Source organism: Amblyomma americanum, chromosome 4, assembly GCF_052857255.1.
Source record: "Amblyomma americanum isolate KBUSLIRL-KWMA chromosome 4, ASM5285725v1, whole genome shotgun sequence".
Taxonomy (NCBI): Eukaryota; Metazoa; Arthropoda; class Arachnida; order Ixodida; family Ixodidae; genus Amblyomma; species Amblyomma americanum.
The window spans coordinates 167,046,445-167,066,107 of record NC_135500.1 but is presented as its reverse complement, the minus strand read 5'-3'; the positions used below and the strand labels follow the sequence as shown (position 1 = coordinate 167,066,107).

General features: G+C 46.1%; 1 protein-coding gene across 2 annotated transcripts in view; it reads left to right on the top strand.

The window, feature by feature from the left end:
- The window catches only part of LOC144128635 (solute carrier family 35 member F3-like), a 216,255-nt gene that overhangs the window by 138,675 nt on the left and 57,917 nt on the right, over positions 1 to 19,663 (top strand). The window contains exon 1 of one of the 2 annotated variants that reach the window (XM_077662177.1): positions 9,183 to 9,729. The exons of the other annotated variant lie outside the window; for it this stretch is intronic. Within the exon in view, the coding sequence (XP_077518303.1) occupies positions 9,609 to 9,729 (121 nt within the window). The 5' untranslated portion in view covers positions 9,183 to 9,608. Of the gene's footprint in view, positions 1 to 9,182; positions 9,730 to 19,663 lie in introns of those variants that run through there. 2 annotated transcript variants of the gene reach the window in all.

Here is a 19,663-nt window from a genome sequence, read left to right as displayed (position 1 = left end):
GCTTTAAAAGTTCCACAAATAAATGTTCTTTTAGTGAATACGGTGAATGCCGCGACGTAAAGCTACTAAGGTCAAATGAAAGCACAGTGTCCCACCGAACACGTAGCCATGGACTACAACAAATCATGGCGCATTGTTATTTTATGTAAGCGCGCCCACGCATAGTGGGTTTGTTAAAATCGGTCAATGGAGTCGCAGAAGTCGAGAGCTATTGATGCGTGTTCCAGATGGGGAACGGTAGGCGAGTCTTGCGCCAGAGCAGAAAAGGACTCGGAAATACGCTAAAGTGAGAAGGCAGCCAAAACAGCCGAACGCTTCGATAAGGCCGAAGAGACGGTACTAACGCCGTGGCGCATCAAGTGGCGATAGCAAGGAGGGTCTCCGAGCGCGCTACTCAGCTGGAAGAAGGGAAACGGCTAATGGCGGCAGCCTGCCTGGCCGACACCCCATTCAGAGGGCACCTATAGCGCCCTCTTTTACCGGTCCTAGGATGTGCTACAACGGTCCTGCAAAGATTTCATGATCATAGCAACATACGACGTCGAAAGTTAGGTTAGGTAACTTACTTATGTCACAACGAATTAAAAGGTATTATACTAATTTTCTCTTTACCAACCCTAACCTTCCATGTCCCTGTTCCGTTCGCTACTTGACCGGCTGTCCATTTCCATTTTCCCGTTCGCTACCTGATGTGTCTACACTGTCAACAAAGAAAAAAATTTGCTGTTTCTTTGGAACACCAACGGAATTAATATACATGCCCTAGCGGCCACACCTATAAGTGTATCTGTAGCGTGGGCACTGCCTTGCATTAGCTCCAATGTTTCGTTTATTTTACAGAGAATACCATCCAATCACCAGCAACATTAGTGGCCTGCAGTGCGCCTTGTCTTGCATCGTACCTGACTGCAATGAGCAATTTGATGATGACGCTGTCACTTCGGATATGCCTAGTGTCACAACGAAAAAGTGCTGCGTGAGGAGATCTCCAGGGAAACACTTGCTAAACGCATCTAGCGAGTCAATGGGATTTCCCAAATACCGGATAGGGAGAAACAAGTTAAAATAACCGTGAAGTTGTCTTGGCATTAAAACACACACTTGTACAGCAGCAATTGTCTAGCACGTGTCTTGTCACTAAAATTGCAGTTGACATCGTCCACCTGTTATTACGACAGCTCCAATATACCATAGACAAGCCACTGAAGGTCGATCTCCTTTAATGCGGGGGTTACTAAGCGAGGACGAAGGCTGGGACGCGAGCGTCCCAGCGTGCGAGCTTATTGCGGCTATCTTTAGAAACCGGGTGTGCCGTTCCATGGTGCCCTGTCTATGCTGTCGCCTGCGACGGGGTATTGACCAACGCTTTACGCCCAGGGGGGCACGTGTCACTAGACTCTGTACATGCTACACTGCAGTTTTTTTATTCCTTTGTTCATCCCTTTTGTGGTCCCCTGTTTGTGTATCACGCTGGGCGGCAACCTTGGAGCTAAATTTACTTGGAGCTTGACCTTGCTTTGCATCAGCATTGTGCCCGTATTTGCTTTTTTTTATGTGACTACGAGCTTTGAGTAGTGACCCTTTGAAGCCAAGCGTCGTTCAGGAAGAACAGCTCAAAAATTACTAAGCTTAGAATGGAGCTAGTTGGTGTCATTGCTTGATGTTGAAACTGCGCAGGCTTGAGAAAACACGACGCGATTAAATGATGACACGAACACTGGGGATGTTGTGCCCCTGTGCACCTGTAGATTTAACCTGAGAGTTCGTGTTGTCATTTCATCATGCCCTGCTTCCTAAAGCCAGCCCAGTTCTAAAATAAGAAATTAACCTTTTTTTCGCGCTGGTTAATCAATCGAAACGTTCCTAACGGCACTTTTACTGTACGGCAAGACATTCATACAACAAGCAATGGCGGTGGAGAAGAGAACCAGCCTTTTTTTCTTTAACAACGCAATGGTTCATCAGGCCTGCCTATCATATCACCTCAGTCGGATGAAACATGAATTAGTGCACGCGAGAGGGCGTAGCAAGAATTATTATACGTCATAAATAAGAGAAAAGTAGCTTCCGGAATTTTCAGCACCTTTGGAGAACGTTACACTGAGTGCATAAAGAAAAACATTTTTTTTTTTCTGACGAAGATTTCAGTTGTTCAATGGGCTCCAAAATCATGCCGAAATTATCAGGTATGTGTCTAATAAACCATATTTTTTGGACATGAAAATCCCAAAGTTTATGAGCAGCTTCGCTTTGCCTGCTATGGACGTGGCTGCAAAAGAAAAAGAAAACAACACAACATTAAGTTCAACGTTACGACAGAATTCATTGAATGTCACGGTCGTCATGATCGATGTAGATTATGTACAAAACAGAAAAAAATAGCTTGGTATAATATAGTCGCAAATTAATTGCTGTCACACACTCATTGTCCTGTTATCGGGGCAAAAAATTTCCCCAGCGCATGGCGAACTCTGCCTGAGTTGTTTATTTCAGTGAGATTAATTGTGTTTCTTGTGATCTGAGCTTCGTGATTATGTGATCAATGGCAAGCGATGTTCAGATGGACCCTGGATGTAGACAGTAGGTTCTGTATCATTATCATAACATGTCTTACACGTGAGCGATAGGTTGGAGGTTATTGCAATGTATGGGCTGAAAAGTACTTAAAAATAAATGCTGCGAGAATATTTCCGCACCTTCGTTAATAATGCAGACGTTGCACGTGTAACCGCAACTTAAGCAGCGGCCTTAGTGCCAGACAAGAAATAAATGCTTCGAAGAGACTTCTTTCGTTTGCTTTACCACGATATGGTATCTACTGGTTGAAATACCAATAAAAAACAAATGAGAAAATTATTTATCAACAAGTTAATCTGAGCATTCGCTTACCACCAAAAAAATATGATTCCAAATTACTGTAGATGTGCTGCGCTTAATCTTTTTTTACGAAGGCAGATAATAAGAATGTTAAAATACATTACCAAAAAAATTTTCTTCCTGCGTTATGTAAGAGGGCTCTAAAAAAAGGAGACTGTACGCTTAGTGGGATATAATGATTACGGCAGCTGCAAGCCTCATTTGTAAAACAAGATTTTGTCTTCATTCACTTGGCACCTGTTGCTTTCTTTCTTTTGGGAAGACGAGCACGTGTAAAACAATCTTGAATACACGCCGGAGGTCACTCCTGTACAGGGAAGTAATTCAGCGCCAGTGCCAATAAGTTTCACACTTTCGAAGCACAGAAAAAAAAAAAAAATCGCTAACCACTCGCAACCCAGTTTCTTCGCGTCCACAAAATACGCGGCAGCCTTTAGTGCCGTAGCTCACACCCGCGATGCAATTCCAGCGGTTTAACGAGCGACCCACGCTTAAAACCCGCTGGCTGCGCACGAAAAACTTCGCTTACTGCGCTCGCGTGATTCCCTTCACAGGAAGAAGAAAAGGGAAGGGTGCATCAAAGAGAGAGAGAGAGAAGATCGAAGTGAAAAGGCAGCTAAAGTACACGGAGTAGGCACACATCGAGTCGACGCGGTGGGAGAGGGCGGCTTCGCGCGGCGCCGGCGGCAAACACGTCGTGTCGCGTGGCGGTGGTCGTCGACGGGTCGCTTGGCGTTTATAGGCCGATGGCCGACGCTGGCCTCGCCCGGCACCTGAGAGCTCCGCGCCCAACAAGAAAAATAAAGGCCGAAGCGGGCGCGTCCATTGCGCAGACTCGGGGTTGAGACGGTGACGGCCCAGCAGTGCTTGGGCTCCTCGATTGCGTGCAACGCTGTACCACGTACTGCGATAAAAAGATACAGTTTTTGCGCCGTCCTGCGTATTTTATGTCGTTCGTATGTTTGTACGTTTTGCGATCGCGCGGCGAAACCAGGAATCAAAGTGAAACAGCAACCAGCCCGTGTCCTCGGCTTTCTCGGTGTGTAGAGTGCTTCGAGGAGTATTTCACGGGCGTCGGAAACGTTTGAAATTCGAACTACATGCATAGATAAATGCAGCTTCACTTGTTCGTGCGTATCGAGTGTTTTGCCGTGTTCTAAAAAAAAAAAAACGTGTCGTCTAAGGAAAGCTGGACAAGAATCAACAGCCGTCGAGAATAAATGGTGTATTCTTTGAGACCTTGTGACCTTTAACGGTTTCCGTAACTGCCAATCGCATTCAAAAGGCTCGCGTGCGCTTCGGACGAAGTACTGTCAGGCTGCTTGTGTAAGAAGTCGACTCGTAAATATCGAATGGAATTAACAGCGTCACTCCTTTCCTGAAAGCCGTGCAGCACTCAGAAGAGTGTAGTTTCGACGAATCGGACGTAACCGATTCCAGCTTAAGGCCGGGCGTGGCAGCGACGGTGTCCGGCCGGCATCGCGCCAACCCCTCTCCCACTCCGTTTCAAACGCGGTTGCTCAACTCGATGCTTTGCTGCACTGCACGAGAGTACACTGTAGCTCTACCCGGTACCTCAACGAAATGGAGCAGAACAGCGGAAGTCGCAGACGGCGTCAAATGATAAAAAATTGATAGGAATGTTTGAAAGTGAAGGGACGCGCTGAACTACAGTCAGTCATGGTCCGGTTCTGTCGTGCGATTGTCTAATTTCAGCAGTCATTCTCGTCTAAACCGAACTTTATCAACTAGTCCAACAACGCACTCTGCTAATAAGTCTATTGCGATTGGCGCGAGCCCAACCGCTATGCGACCGCGACAGCCATCAGCTCGAACAATCCACCTCTATACCGTGCGGAGCGCTGCATCGTTTTAGTGGAGAGGGCATAGGTGTACGCGCTTGCAGGCCTGACTACGGAGAAAAAGACAGAGAAGAGAAGCTATAACAGCAGAGAAGAAAAGGGAAGGGAAAGGAGGAAAGGGGGGAGTGCGCAATGGACGCTCCCGCGGTCGGTCGTGACGGGGCGTGTCTTTTCTTCCGTGCACGTCCATCGCCCAACCGACGGTCCGTCCGGGATTTCCTGCGGGAGAATGGGAACGCTTGTGCGGCTACAGGGAAGGCAGTCCCGAACTCCGGGCCCCATTCTATGAAAACGACGGTCCGGCTAATCGCCTTTCGTCTCCGAATAACGGGTGGTGACGATGAAGGGGGGAAAATGACGAAAAGTATGCCGACGTCAGCAATGATGGCGACATCTCTTTGTCGCGTCCCTCTTAACCAGAGGGGCTCTGCGTACAGGTGTGGACGGATTTCATAGCACGCCGCTAATGACGGTTTCCCCGACTGGCACGCATCGCCTTTAGGAATACTACGTATTGCGGGATTTCATTTTGTTTCTCAGTTTTCTTTCTCGCCGCAATAGTGCTACGTGCTTCTCAAAGCAGGGATTTCGTCGCCTCCAGAACATAGCAAAGGAACGACGTCAGATTTAGACATTTCTTTAGTCATTTGATAAAATCAATGCGTCGAGATTTGTTCAGGTTCGTTTGGTCACGTGACAAAGGTTTGGAATTTTAATCGAAAGCAGGCACATATGAGCAAAAATTTTTTCACTCTCCCAACAAAATCGCGTGGAAGTGTGCAAGATACGAACCTGGTCTGACATATGGAGGCATCAACTTCACAAAGCTCTTCCCAAATTTGAGTGGCCCGTGAATGATTCGATGGTTACCTAGTGGTTCGTTAGCTTTCGCGACTTGCGACTTGTGAGAACGCGACCATCGGCCATAGAAATACTGAACTGCAAGGTTTCATTCCTCGAAGCGACACATGTGCCATAAGAGATGCCATATTCGAGGGCTTTGAATCAGTTACGATCAGCTGGGGCTGTTCCAATGTCCTTGTTTATAAATTTGTCAATGACTTCTCATTTCAATAAAGGCAGTCAATCACTGACTGCAGCTTTTACAAACGCACACAGTTTTAGCGAGGTAGCATTTTCTCAGTTATAGCTGCTTATTTCCAGCCAATCCCTCGAATTTTTTAGTATTTAAGTGAAACCACCAGGCTTCGCTTTGCGCCTTGAGGACAGGAAGCGGCAAGTATTATTTTACGATGAAAGCTCTCACCATAGCCCAGTTACTACTGACTGGAGTCAGAAGATCACAGGCGGCGCATTCTTATTGGAAAGCTGGTGAACCAAAGTTGTACTTAACGTGTTAAAAGTAATTGATTACTTACAATCAATTACATTTTCATGCAATTTTGTAATTGATTACGTTTTCCAAAGGTTACATTTCAGATTGCTGAGTTAATTTTTCCTGCAATTTACTGTTGGTAATCAGTTACTTTTTTGTTCCCAAAAACAAGTTGTGAGTAACCAATGGTACAACTCGGAAAACATCACTCTGACGGCAAACGCGAGGATCTTCTCTTCGTGACAGAGGGACAACGGACCGGCAGCGGAGAAGAATCAAGCGCGATAGTTTTCGGACCACAACCAGTTCGCTACCGCCTTCTAAAACAATTCTCATCTCGAGAAATATCACGTGCCCACTCTGCAAGGACCCGCCGCCCTCTCAGATGGAGCCGCAGCTAACTTCCCACTACACCCAACTCGGAGGCTAACACACAAAACACGGAGCATCAATGAAGCGCCGCGCTTCATACAGAAATTGGACACTAGCGCAGAAGCCATGCGCAACTACGAGCTGGTGTGCAAGGCGTTCAGGCTTTATAATACGGCCCTTTCTTTCAGCGCATACACTGAGAGGGTGTTCAAAAATGTGTAAAAATTAGCGACGAAAAGTGCGACAAACAACTCATTTTGAAAATAAACGTCTAACAAAATATCAAGAACGCAGCAGTAATTCGTTGCAGTCTGTTAAGTTGTGTTATGGCCATAAACGCTGGAAATAAAATAACGCGTTACTAATCGATTACTTTTCTGTAATTGTTCAGCTACTTTTTGGAGCTGCAATTGACGACTGTAATCAGTTACATTTCAGGAGGAGTAATTGTAATTGCAATCGGTTATTTATATCCTGCAGTGTGTACAAGACTGCGGTGAACACATGAATACTCTAATTCTATTGACCGGAAAGGGACCACATGATTCTGATGTGGCGACGTTATTCAGCTTTCATTTACGGTTGCCCGCAACGCCTTCAGTCCTGCAGATCCGCTTGTAATGCACCTAACCTCGTAAAATGCTAGCTAAACACCAGGACGCTGACTCGCAACGATTTCCGTCTGTGAAGGGTCGAGTTGTGTTTGGCCCACACGTTGGAATTTGTCCCTTGCGCTATCTGGTGTATCCTACCTATACCGGCTAATCACAGGACAAATTAACAGACAAGCACTTCTGTAAACCTGGCCATATTCTACCCGGATGAGTGATGTGCGATTCTCTGTTCATATTTTTGTTCAGGGAGGTTTCTTTTGTTAAGCTTTACTCTTTATACGAAACGAGAATGTGTGATATCTTTGTCTCAGTGTGGGCGAGAATATGACAGCTGTGTTTCCTTTTTTCGACTAATAGGTTCGCTTCGTTTAAGAACAGTGTGTCTCGAAAAAATAAAACTTATGAGCGTTATCCTAGTAAACGTATAAGATTAAGTGCTGTGGCCAGAAAAGGCCTTCGAAACAGAGGGAAAGGGAAAGTTCTCGGAGGTAAAAGATAAAGCAATTTGTTGATAAAGTATTTCGCAATAAAGCAATCATACACATAGCCAGCACAAGTCCAAGATAAGTGGAAACGTTTTTAATATTTAATAAAGCATCCCTCGCCCTTAAGTGTACACAGCAAACTCCCTTTACAGCTGAACAAGTAAGACGCCTTTGTAAATACTTGAAATGGAAATCTGTTGGAAGAATTCCAGAAACTCACGCATCAGAGCCAGCGGCAGACTCCCGTAAGTCCTCAGGAACTTCAACAACGCACACATAATTAACAAATTAAAAGACTGACGACCCGAGGCTTCTTTTTAAGCTTTCACGCGTGCATGAAAAGCAAACACATTCGCGTGGATGACAAACAGAAGAGTTAGCTACAAGTTCTTTCTTTGCCATTTTGGTAGCTGAGTATAAAATCAGGAAAAGCGCCGTGTAATTACTTCCTAAAGCTCCGCCGCTGTTCGATCCGGAGCTAATCCACTTAGCAGGCGAAAGGCGTCGCGCTAAGAACGGAGAGCCCTTAAAACATTAAACAGGGGTGCCTGAAGTTTCCAGCGCGTAATTACTTTCAGGGGGACTTGACTCTATTCTAGTCCTTTTTCATAAAACAAAGAAGTGAAAGCGCAACGCTTGCTTTAACTCGTCCTATTTACGCACAATATATTACGTGAAGAATATTATTAAAAGCGTTTTTTTTTAAATTTCCGTACAGGTGTGCCGGATCGCACAGCACGTCTGTAGCATGAAGTCAGTTTTAATGTTCTTTTCTTGCGACTACCGAGTTTAGAAAACGAGTTTTGCGACAGTTACGCGTATGTGTAGTTAGTAAGGTGGCAATGTCCAGCTTTTACGCTGCTTACTGCTGGATATGATGAGATTCCACTTACTTACGTAGTTTCTAATTTTAAGCAATGGAAGTAGCCTTTCCCCGAGCAACAATGATGATGATTATTAGAATGAGAAGTACGAATTTTTCCTTCGCTTCTGCCAGTTATGCGTGGTCAGATTTGAGTTCAAATGACTTGGGGAAAAATGAAAACAAAAATGCGCATTGCGGATTACAAGACACCATCTAAATATGCACTAAAAATTTGTGTGGTGAACCGTAGCACCACAGTTCAAGATGCATCGAAGAAGTATTAAGCCATAACAGTTCTTTTCCCCAGCCACTGGTCCTTTTGTAATTTCAGGTGCTGACTGAAAATCAGTTTCTTTTTTCTTTCTATCCTTACATCATAAAGCATTTTATTCCTCGGCTCTCGGCAAAACGCTTTGAACTTCCGTTCTTCCGAAAACAAAAAAAAAGAGAGAGAGAGAAAAGCCCAGGAACGAAGCGTGCCGACGACAGGCACTTTTACTCAAAGAGCGCACTCGGCGACACCGGGCTATCGACTTTTTATGCGAGCGCGAAAAGTAAAAATAAATACACTCTCACGGTGCCAAGCCCGCGGTCCTCCTACCCGCCCCGGGACCGGCTCCGGCATCTCTTCGAATTCTTCCCTCTCCTTTCCTTCTCCGTTTCCGCGCGAAGCGGTCGTTTCTCCCGAACCGGGGTGCAAGCGGGTGGGTGGGGACCCACCGTCGCTCCTCCTTTCCCTCTTTTTACCCCGGCCTCCGTTCCCCGAAAGGCGCACTGACGTCTCGCGTCGCGTCGTCGCGGTGCTCCGCGCTCGGCTTGGACCGTTCGTAGTGCCGCACCAGCGGAGCCTTCAGGTAGGCACACCGCATGCGCACTGCCCGCGAAGGGGCGAGCGTCAACGCAGCGCGACGGGCTTGTCCCCTCCGCTCTTGTGCGGGAAAGAAGGAGACCACAGCGAGCGCGCGAGACAACTTCCCGAATCGATGCGCCAGCGTCGTCGTCGTCGGCCCCCCTCCTCGCCTTGTCGCTGTTAATCATGCGTACGGGGGAACCGCCGTGCCCAGAACGCGCACGCACCGGACCTGACCGCCGTCGCCGCGCGCCCGGCTGGCCCGACGCCGCCGGCCCGTTCTGCGATCCGCTCCGTTGTCGCGACGACGGATGCGCTAGGTGCTCGTTCTCCGGCCTCGTCGTCGAATGACACCGTCCATACGGCCTGAGGACATGGAGAGCACGCAGAGTCGCGCACCGCCGCTGTCACGAGGCCCGTCCGAGATCAGCTATCTCTTCGGGGGAGACTCGTTCGACAGCCGTTATGGTGAGTGAAGAACGAACGTTTTCTGTGTGTTGAAGCTTGCGCTGAAGACGGATGGGCGTGGGTCGGTCACCTGTTACCTTAGCGTAGTAGTGGCAGAAAAAAAAGGAACGCATTGATCTGAGGTGCAGAAAAGTAAACCGTCTTTATATCGGTCAGGTGCGCCTGCTTCTGTCATGCTGACTTGATACAGACAGGACCGCCTGATGACGCGCCGAAAATATTTATTTTTCTGAGTTTCTCTGATTTTAATTCTGGATGCTTATATAAACAAAACTTCTTGATTGGCTCGTAAATGCAAAAGCACGGGATATCAGGTCACCCGTAGCCGCAGACGATTGAAACGATGCGCCTAGCGAAAGCAGTGATTGAAGACGGCATGTAAGTAGAAATGAAATTCCTTGAGCAAATTTGGAGTTTTTTCTCAACGACGACAAAATCAAATTTTGGTTGAATAAATATTGTTTACTTCTCTCTCCTTGGCACTTATTAAAAATAGTTCGCTCTCAGATTACTTATACTTGGGAACAAGTTTTATTCCGCCGCCAAGCTCCTTTAACAATCTCGGGTAGCCTTTTTCCAATCGTACCAAAATGTATTGTGTTCGTTTTTTTTTATTGGAATGTGATGCGTGTTGTTTGGCAACTACGCCGAGTTTGCATGTCTTTTAGAACAGCACTCGTTTTATATTTTGCTTAATAAGCACAGTGCTAGTTTTACACTGCCCTCTAGTTCAGCTGGGCATAACCTAATAACACGACTTAGGAAGCGGTGTATAAAGCTCGTTAGCTGAAGAATTGTGAATATATTCTTTTAGGCGACATGAGAAAGTGAACCGAATAACTGGCTGAATGAATGAATTACTTCTGTTGTCAGTCGAAGTACTTCACTTCGTCATGCATAGCTTGCAAAACATTATCGCCAGCGACTACCGTGGCATATCACTTGCTGTAAAATCAACTTTTTTTTTGCTCCTGACATGAATATACTGATCAAAAGGCTGAAATAGGATATTACTAGCCTGTTCAGAAGTTGATTCAGAAATGTATACGAAGTTTCCACATTCACAGAAGAATGCAGAAAGAGGTCCCAAAGTTGAGCGCTCTAGTGGGACCTCTGTGTAGTACAGTCCGCTTCAGTGATAAAAATTCCCTCTAGAATTTGGACCCTGAAGCGTCTGAATCGCGCCAAAATCGAGGAACACCTGAAAGCATACTCTTCATATGAAAATCAGCAGTGTGAATCACTAGCGCAGTTATCCTTACAAAGGTATATTCAGTATTAATTATTGCAAAATGCTTAACTTACGCATTACGTAGTTAGGGCAGGGCACATTCGTAGGTCTTCGGAACGACAGTCACCACGCAGCGAGCAGCAATGTTCTCTTTAGGAAAATTTGCCTCATTAAAAGTTATAGAGTGGCAAAATTTGGCGAAAAGGGAACTTTTTCGGAGTTTTTAGTAATTTGTAGAACCGCTATTCTTGCGTTTTTTTTGTTCAAATTGTAGTATTTTTGAAGCTGCTGCAAGGAAAAAAGGGCCTGGTATAATTGAGACAATCTTCGGTTACGGCGTGGAACATCACAGGCACCAGCACTTATGAGACATCGGGACTGATTTGTGCTACTTCCCACTTATTCGGTAAATCCCTGTGTGACTGCAACAACAGACAAAGTATTTCTTGCATGAGTACAGCTGTATAGGACGGCAAACGTCCACACGTGCACACACAAAAAGTGAAAAGAACGTGCAAAGCACACCGCGCAGTCTTGGTCGTCGACGCTGGCAAAAGTCATTATGGCGTGCGTTGGCCCTGACGTGAGTCATTTGATAAGCTCTCTGACGACAGCCACGGATTTAGCGTCTCGGATCCGCTTTCGCCACCTTGTTCTCGCGGCGGCATAATCTAAATTGAATCAGGCAGCTCTTTGTGCGCTGCCTCTGTCCTGCGCTCTATGAAGCTGCACGCCACCAACCGGAGGAGTATTGCTAGGGAAGAGTCTGCGGAGGCTCAGGGCCGGCTTTTGCGCGGTTGGGCAATATGGGCGCCTCCCATGCCGGACAGTATGCAAAGCAGCAGCGGCTGCCACTAATGGGTCGTTAGCTCCGCGGCTCTTTGGCCGCTGCGGTTCCAAGCCGGGGGTGGGGGCACCTGCCCCCCACGGGTCGAAGTTGGGCGGAAACATATGTTGCAGTTTACAGCTTTACATCGAGAAGTGCCATTTACAAGAAAAAAATAATCAGGGAAAGACAGCGGACTGAGAGTAAAGAAAAAGAAAAGGCCGAGTGGATTTCAAGGGCGACAGGAGTTTGCAAACGCCTACATGTTTGCTCTGCGTGAAATAATGGTAGGAATATTGGAAAGGTCGTGTGGACTGGGTGGTATCACTGACGTCGCTTACGTCGCATGGCCTCTTTGTAATAAATGAAACTCTTTTCCTCTCAATCCTATGAGCGTTTTATTCCTACGAGGCAAAAGTGCAACTGCCATAGCTGCTCACATCGGGGGAGGGAGAAAACAGAAAAAATCCAAGGCATGAAGTTTTTTCAGTCTCTGTAAGAAGCAACGGTACAATATATTTTGGCTGAGGAAGATAAAACAACTTTTTAAACAAAGGTACTTATGACTTTGGAGCCATGGTTCGACAGCAAACGAGCTTTGTTGTTTTCCAAGACTTCGAAAATTTTGAACTGTTATACAGATGTGAGTTACTGCAATGGATAGCCATAATTCAACAACAGAAATCAGCTACGAAATTGGAGCCAATGGTGTCGTAAAATCTGGAAAGAAGCTTGTTCAGTAGTTATAGTCCTGAAACAGCTGCTCAAGCATTACATGAACAAATACTTTGCAGCACCACGAGTCAATCCAAGAAAGTCAATGTATGTGGTCATTGTGAAGAGGAAAGCACCCAACCATCGTGATTCGGCATTCTGGAAAGTTTCATATATGGCGATGTATGGGGAACCTCTGGGCATCAAATTCAGACAAAACTGAAACACCACACAGCTGCACTTTATTTGCACCTGTACGAGGTTATGTGCCGATCGCGGGTCTTTCCTTCAATATCTTATCTTTACAATAAGTAAATTTTTGTCCGTGTGTCAGTAAAAAAGGTCTCTGTTTGATTTTAGCATTGAGCACCAAAGCCATATTAGCATTATTAGTGGGAAGCTTTTCTTTCAGGTCCTTTCGCTCTGGCAGGAGTAGCGAAAAAATGACAATAAGAGGTCAAGAGAATTCTTATTCGGTAAGAGCTCTAACCTTGCGTTTTATTGTTAACAAAAGAAAATACTCAGCTCGTCTAGCGTATCGTCATCCTTGTCCAGACTGGTGAACGCTCTGACGATTAGTCGCGTCACCTACAGTGTTCCGCATCATTATCTCAACAAACGAAAAGAAAAACAAGTTGGGGTAAGGCTTCGTAATGTATACAAATTCGCACTAGGCCTCTCTCAAGGAGCAGCTACAGAGAAACTCGAACAATTAGAAGTCACGGATAGATACGATGAGTATCAAGATGCGCTCCTGATAGCCCAACACAAAAGCCTCCAGATGGCCAACTCGGTGAGAACCCTTCTCGTCCGTGATGGAAGCGCGGCAGACCTGATCGAAATCACAAGAAAGGTGGATACCTACGCAGGTCAGGCAACACCAGAAGGTTTCCCCGATCCCCACGGAAATGCAACAGACGATTCACCAAGGAGACAGAACAGCCCCGGCACATCACAGTGACTCGTGATACGGAGGCAAATCATGTACGTGGATGCTGCCGTCTACAAAAACAGCAAAAATGCCGTAATAATAGCCTTCAACCACAGACGCAAGAAACTGGTCAGCGCGTAGCTTAGAACCTGCACCTCCCCTGAAGCAGAGAGAGCTGCGATCGTTCTGGCAGTGGCCGAAGGCAACCCCCGAAAAACGTCATGGAACATCATCTCTGACCCAGGAAGCATGCACAGATTTCACACGCGGCCGAATCAGAAAGCTAGCCGCTAAATTTCTGGCACGCCATCCGCCCGGTGACGACCGTTACCACACCACCATATGAGCCCCTGGACATGAGTGCTTAACTGGGAATGAATAGGCGGACCGAAATGCTCGAGAATACACCGACCGAGCCAGTTCACTCATGCTCACACCCCTCACTTGTGTCCTCAATGAGGGACTGGAATTTCTATGACAAAGTATGGGGATATACCTCCCACTACACAGAGCACTAGTTAAGGAGTGCGTTGCCTGGAGACGGTTGCAAGCAAACACCTTTGGGTCATTCCACGCCAAACGTCCCAGATGTTGCACTCGACCATCTCCAATTTGTTCAAAAAAATTCACGGAAACTTATCGTAATGTGCGTAATCAAAGATTGAAATATTTTTGTCGAAAAATTATATTCGTGAGGTGAGGGCAGTTTAAACATTTAGAAAAGGCGAGAAACCAGGCACTGCTCAATAATTAATAAAAAAATTGAGATTTTTAGAATTTTTTCATTGACATTTGCACAGATTCTGGCTTTCAATATAATTCAGGCCACACAGCTGTATACATAAAAATATTTTTAAAAAATCGAAAAAAGTATAAAAATGTACCATTTTTGTTTTGAATATCAACTTGCTCTCGGAAATTCGGAAATAGCAGTTTTGTTTCTCTAGATGTCTAGTATATACAGGAAATGTTATAGGTGATAAAACTGCATACATCTTAATAAAAAATACTAAAGTTGCAAAAAATGCGCTTTGAAGAAAAACACTCATTAATTTCACTCTGGAGTGGTCCAAGTAAAAATAGAAACAATAGCGGGTAACGTAGAACAGTTTATTGCCTTTCATTTGTGGAATTTTTATTGAGGTAATTTTTGTTTAAAGCGAGAAAAGAATTCTTGAAGTTGAGCTCTGGCGCTGCAAGTTGCGTCGACACTCATTGTAAGGTGTGTTTGTAAGCTTGGCAGATTGGAACAGGCGCTTTTTCTTGTTATTCACTCACTTTAATGATAGGTTAAACCACGATGATCCATCTCGCTCGGTTGCTGTTATGTTTGGAATATGCAGCCTTATTAGACGCTGGAAGTCTGATTTGAAAAAGAGCCAGTTCGACTCGATGGAGCGAAGTGAGAACTTGTGTGCGAAGTTGTTAGGGAAGGTTGTTAGTCCGTGGTTTATTCTTGCGTAATCTCCTTTATCATATAGGGTAATTTTATTTTTTATTTTTGGCTATGAAGCATGCTGCAAAAGAATGTAGTGTGAACTGCCGGGGGATCGCTGAGGCCATGCATACAAGTTATCGAAGAGAGATTTTCAGGATGAGTAGACAGTACAAGGTTTAGGATGTTAGCACAGTGATCTGGGACACATATTGGAGTGGTAACTAGCTGCGTTAATCCGAATGCGAGGCAAGTGTTTACAAATTCGCTTGCTGAAGTGCATTTAGTGAGCCAATATTGACGCAGAATCAGACCAGTTTGTTGATGCAAAGTTGAAATCCCCCAAAAGAATAAAAGGAGTGTTTTGGTAAGTACTAGTTAGGGTGTTCAGCGCGTCATATAATAAGGGTGCAAATGAGTGGTCACTATACTAGGCGGACGGTAGCAAATGCCAACAAGCAGCTTCGGAAAAAGAAGCCAGATTATTTCGAGCGGGGATGGAATGTCATTGCGAGAACAACCCAATGCAGATTTAGTAGCAACAAGCACACTACCGCCGCGCAAGCCATCAGTTCGATCTTTACGGAATATGTCAAAGCCAGATATTGAAGGTAGAATTTTGGAGTCGCGAATAGTGGAATTAAGCCATGCTTCAGTAAGTAAGACGATGTTGGAAGAGGGCGAAGAAATTAGGCTGCATAGCTGATCTCGTTTTGGTATAACGCTGGGAATATTAACAAAAATGACAACTGGCAGAGGCCACGAGTACATGACTTGTGCTGTGATATGGCTTGTTGCTATTTCTTCCTTTCGACAACCTCATTAGACATATAGTCAAATACGCATGTCTTTTTATCCCCGATAAGCCTGTCTTAGCGCAGTTTAAACTTGGTGCTCAGGTCAAGGACAAATTCAACGAGCCGTATGGGAACATGGCGGGCTCAAAGGGAAAAAACTCTTCGGCGGTACAAAATTCTGTGTTTTTCAACTTGCCGCTCGCAGTGAGCATTCCCTGTCTGTCTTTGAAATGCGCGAAATTAGCAGTGATGGGCCTAGTTTTGTCGTTTTCGAAGGTGCCAAGTCGATGAGCACGCTCGATATCCCGGGGCTGAATTGTTTCTTCCAGATGCTGACTGGAATGATTGATGACTAGTGTCTCAGATTCTTCCCACGACTCTTTGTCGTCGTCTTTCAAGCTGTAAAATATCACATTACACCGGCGTAACTGGTTCCTTGCATCGCCAATGCGGGAAGCCAGAGCAGATACGGAATCTTCAAATTCGTTAGTCGTTGCCGTCATGCTATCTACCTCAGATTTCATGTCGGCTACGTATGCGCGATCTGTTTAAACTTTTGTTATCCGCGCTTTCAGTTTGTTGAAAGTTGTGTCATGATCTGTTAAGGTGAAACGGATGTCTTCAATTCTTCAAGCATAGCAGCCTGTCCGGATTGGATTTCATGTATACCATTAAGCATATCGGCTAAGCTTGGATGAGGGGCGGGGCACAGGGTTAGTTTCCACATCACCGGCTAATAGAAGTAGCTTTTATAACATGTATGCACAGTCATACATTATGAGGCATAAGCACGGTGGTGTCAGCAGCACTAGTAAACAATGCTACTACGCTTAGAAAAGAGGAAATGATAGTTCGTTACCTGCACAACGAAGAAACCAGGAACGTTAGCAGATCCCATTGTAGCTGTGCTGCCGCCAGGGTGCGAAGGCGTTATATTGGCTTTCCGAGTTGGCTGTAGTATGGCTGTAGTTTCGGTTGTCAGATGGCACGATAGACAGGTCTGAATATGGGAGGTAGAGTTGCGCAAACCGGGGTGCACAACAGACTGGTGATGCAGCAGACAGCAATGAAGGCAGATTCACGGGGGGTACAGATCATCCGGGTTGTGTCGACCGTCGATGGCGCGAGAGGAACGGGTAACCGTGAAGGCCATGGAGAGCGCCCAGGCCAGAAGTTGGATTGTGGACCAGTGCCAAAGAAGGGAATGGCAACTTTCTCACTGGTGCTGAAGCCACCAGTCACCAAAGGTACTACACAACGAAGAAACGAGGTAGCACTTAAGTTAGCACATCCCATCGTAGCTGCGCTGCCGAGCCCACACTCGCTCGAAACCGCCGGCACGCTGCTTTATCATTTTGCTTGTGACGTGAGATGCGACCAGACTTATCTCGCTTGGTCATGGCCACGCGCAACGGGTTCCACATTTTTCCATACTGTTGTAGCTGCTTTTGGTTCCTTATCTCGAAGGTTCCTTGACAGCTTTAACTTGAGCGCGGCCAAGAACTGCAGGCATTCTGTTCGTCGACCACTGAGCAGGCTGGTTGCTTTCGCCACCGCCGCTTAGTCATTAAGTTCTTTGTGGGCGCAGGTCTGTCGAATAAACAATACTGTTTGGAAGCCTTTTTGCTGTCTTCCTGCTCGCCGGACTCCCGCCACCACTAAGTGACGATATCGTTCCACAACAGCGTTCATTCTGGTGCACCGATGCGTTGAACACGAAGCATAGCTTGGCTAAGCTTTACGAGGACGAACTAATGAGCTGGCTTGGAGTAAAAGTAAAAGTTTTTTGTTTGAGCACGTTAAAACGGCTATTTCTCAAGTAGGGCGGATAGTCTCAGTGATATAAGGGACCAGGTCCAGATTCCGCCCCATCCCAAGGGCATGAATGTGGGCTTCCATGAAGGGGGAGAAGGAATCGAGTGGAAACCTTGCAAAAGAAGTACGGGGGACGGGCGGACGTGGTGTATACGGACGCAGCCGAGTACCAGTACCGGAAGGCCATGACGTCCGGCGGTGGTGCTCAAAGAAAACAAGAGCATAAAAGCGCGTTGTACTATTAGGTACGGATCTATTGTCGCAGCAGAGAAGGTTGCAATAGCTCTTGCGGCCCCAAGCAGGACGTGCAATCGGGCCAATATTGGAAATGTATTGGCAAAGGCCGGTCCTACAATGAACCAAAGGGAAACCACCCATTTCCAATATATGGCCGATTACCTGTGCTGTTTGGGGCAGTTCAGAAGGTGATAAAAGTGATTATTAGTGACTCGAAGAGCGCTGTACATATTTTCAGCAGAGGCAGAGTCTGTGCAGAATTTAGTGGTCAGGATTCTGGAAACTGGAAGAGGGGTAGATCAGCCGATTTTGCTGGTCTGGACACTCGAAAATGAAGTCCTAAGAGGGAATGAAGCATCACACGAGCTTGCCCGAGGACTCACTTGCCGGGCGAGCTCAGGCGCTTACCCAAACGAACCGATAGCAACGGAAAATGATAGGATGCTTACCTATCGGAAAATCGCGCAGTATTACAGATTAACTAAAAAGCAATATCCTCAAGCGGATCGCAAACTTAGTAAAAAGGAGGAGTCAGCTTGGAGGAAGTTGCAGGTCGGGGTATTTTCAAACCCATGTATTTATACCAAACTATATGCACTGCAATTCAATGCTAGATGTAAGCACCGTGACGGATGTGCGACCATGGTACATTTGGTCTAGACATGCCGACGATACAAAGACAACACACGCACACCATACTCATGGGAGGCTCTGACGCACTATCCTGACCCATAAGTACAAAGAAGCATCGTCAATCAAGCTCTGGCCACCGCCGAGTCTGAGGGGATTACGGCCGACGCCTAGCGAGCGGGAAGAGGACAAAGTCCTGACACTCTGCGGTTGATTGATGCTGAGATAAAGTTTTTTCCTCTATTCACCTAGTATCCCATTTACATAATGAGTTGTTAGACGAGTGGTAGATCCGATGACTCAAGAAACAACACGACACGCATAATTGACAGCGCTAGCATCTGCTTAGCACGGACATTAGAAAACACTGAACCAACCTAACGAAGAGAAAGCGCAGCAAGAAAGAAAGAAATTCCTGTAACTGATTATCAACGTTCAAAGAACGGCTGATCGCCTCCTCAAGGCCACCATTGCCGATACTTCCTCTGCAGGGCTGCGCGCCACTATCTATATTTACGTCATGAAACAGCCGCCAAAGCCAAAATTTGTGCTCGACCTGATTAATTAGTTCGATTTAATGCGAGCTTAGCAATTTTTTTCCTGCGAGCTTAGCCAATTTCTTTGTTTGTTTTTGATATGATTTTCTTTGCGCACACGTAAAAAATTGCTTAATAAGATAATGTAGAGAGTGCTGGAAGTCTGGTAAGTGCAAAAATGAATTTATTGTTCCCTTTATATACCTTGTACGAAACATCAGTACAAGAAAACTGCAAGGGAAATGTGCCTTGTAGACTGTAGCCAAACAGTGCGTGAAACGCACGTATCTACTTCACTAAAGACAAAAACAGCAACCACGACAAGGCGACGACGACGAAAGAAACAACAAGCACAAAAACGACAACTATGATGACGACGACGACGACGACGACGACGACGACGACGACGACGACAACAACAACAACAACAACAACAACAACAACAACAACAAACTAACAGATATGGCCGTTGGCGCTATCACAGCCAACTCCGGTGAGAACTGAAGGAAAAGAGCATTGCCTCCCTGCTCGCTTTTTTGGGCAGCTGGCTCGCTTTGGTTCAGTACGACTGCAGCGCAATATGTGCCCAGAATACCAAGCACTCCTCGGAGGCTACGAACACTTCTGCGTTTGAGAGGAAACCGCCACTTTGGGTCTCAGAGAGGGAAACCGCACAGCCCTCTCTGACGTCAGGCACAGACAAAATCGATTCCCTTTCCGCGGGCCCTGTGGTCGACGCGCGAATTGCAGCCGAATTCCGAGTATATAATTAGCTTTTTCTC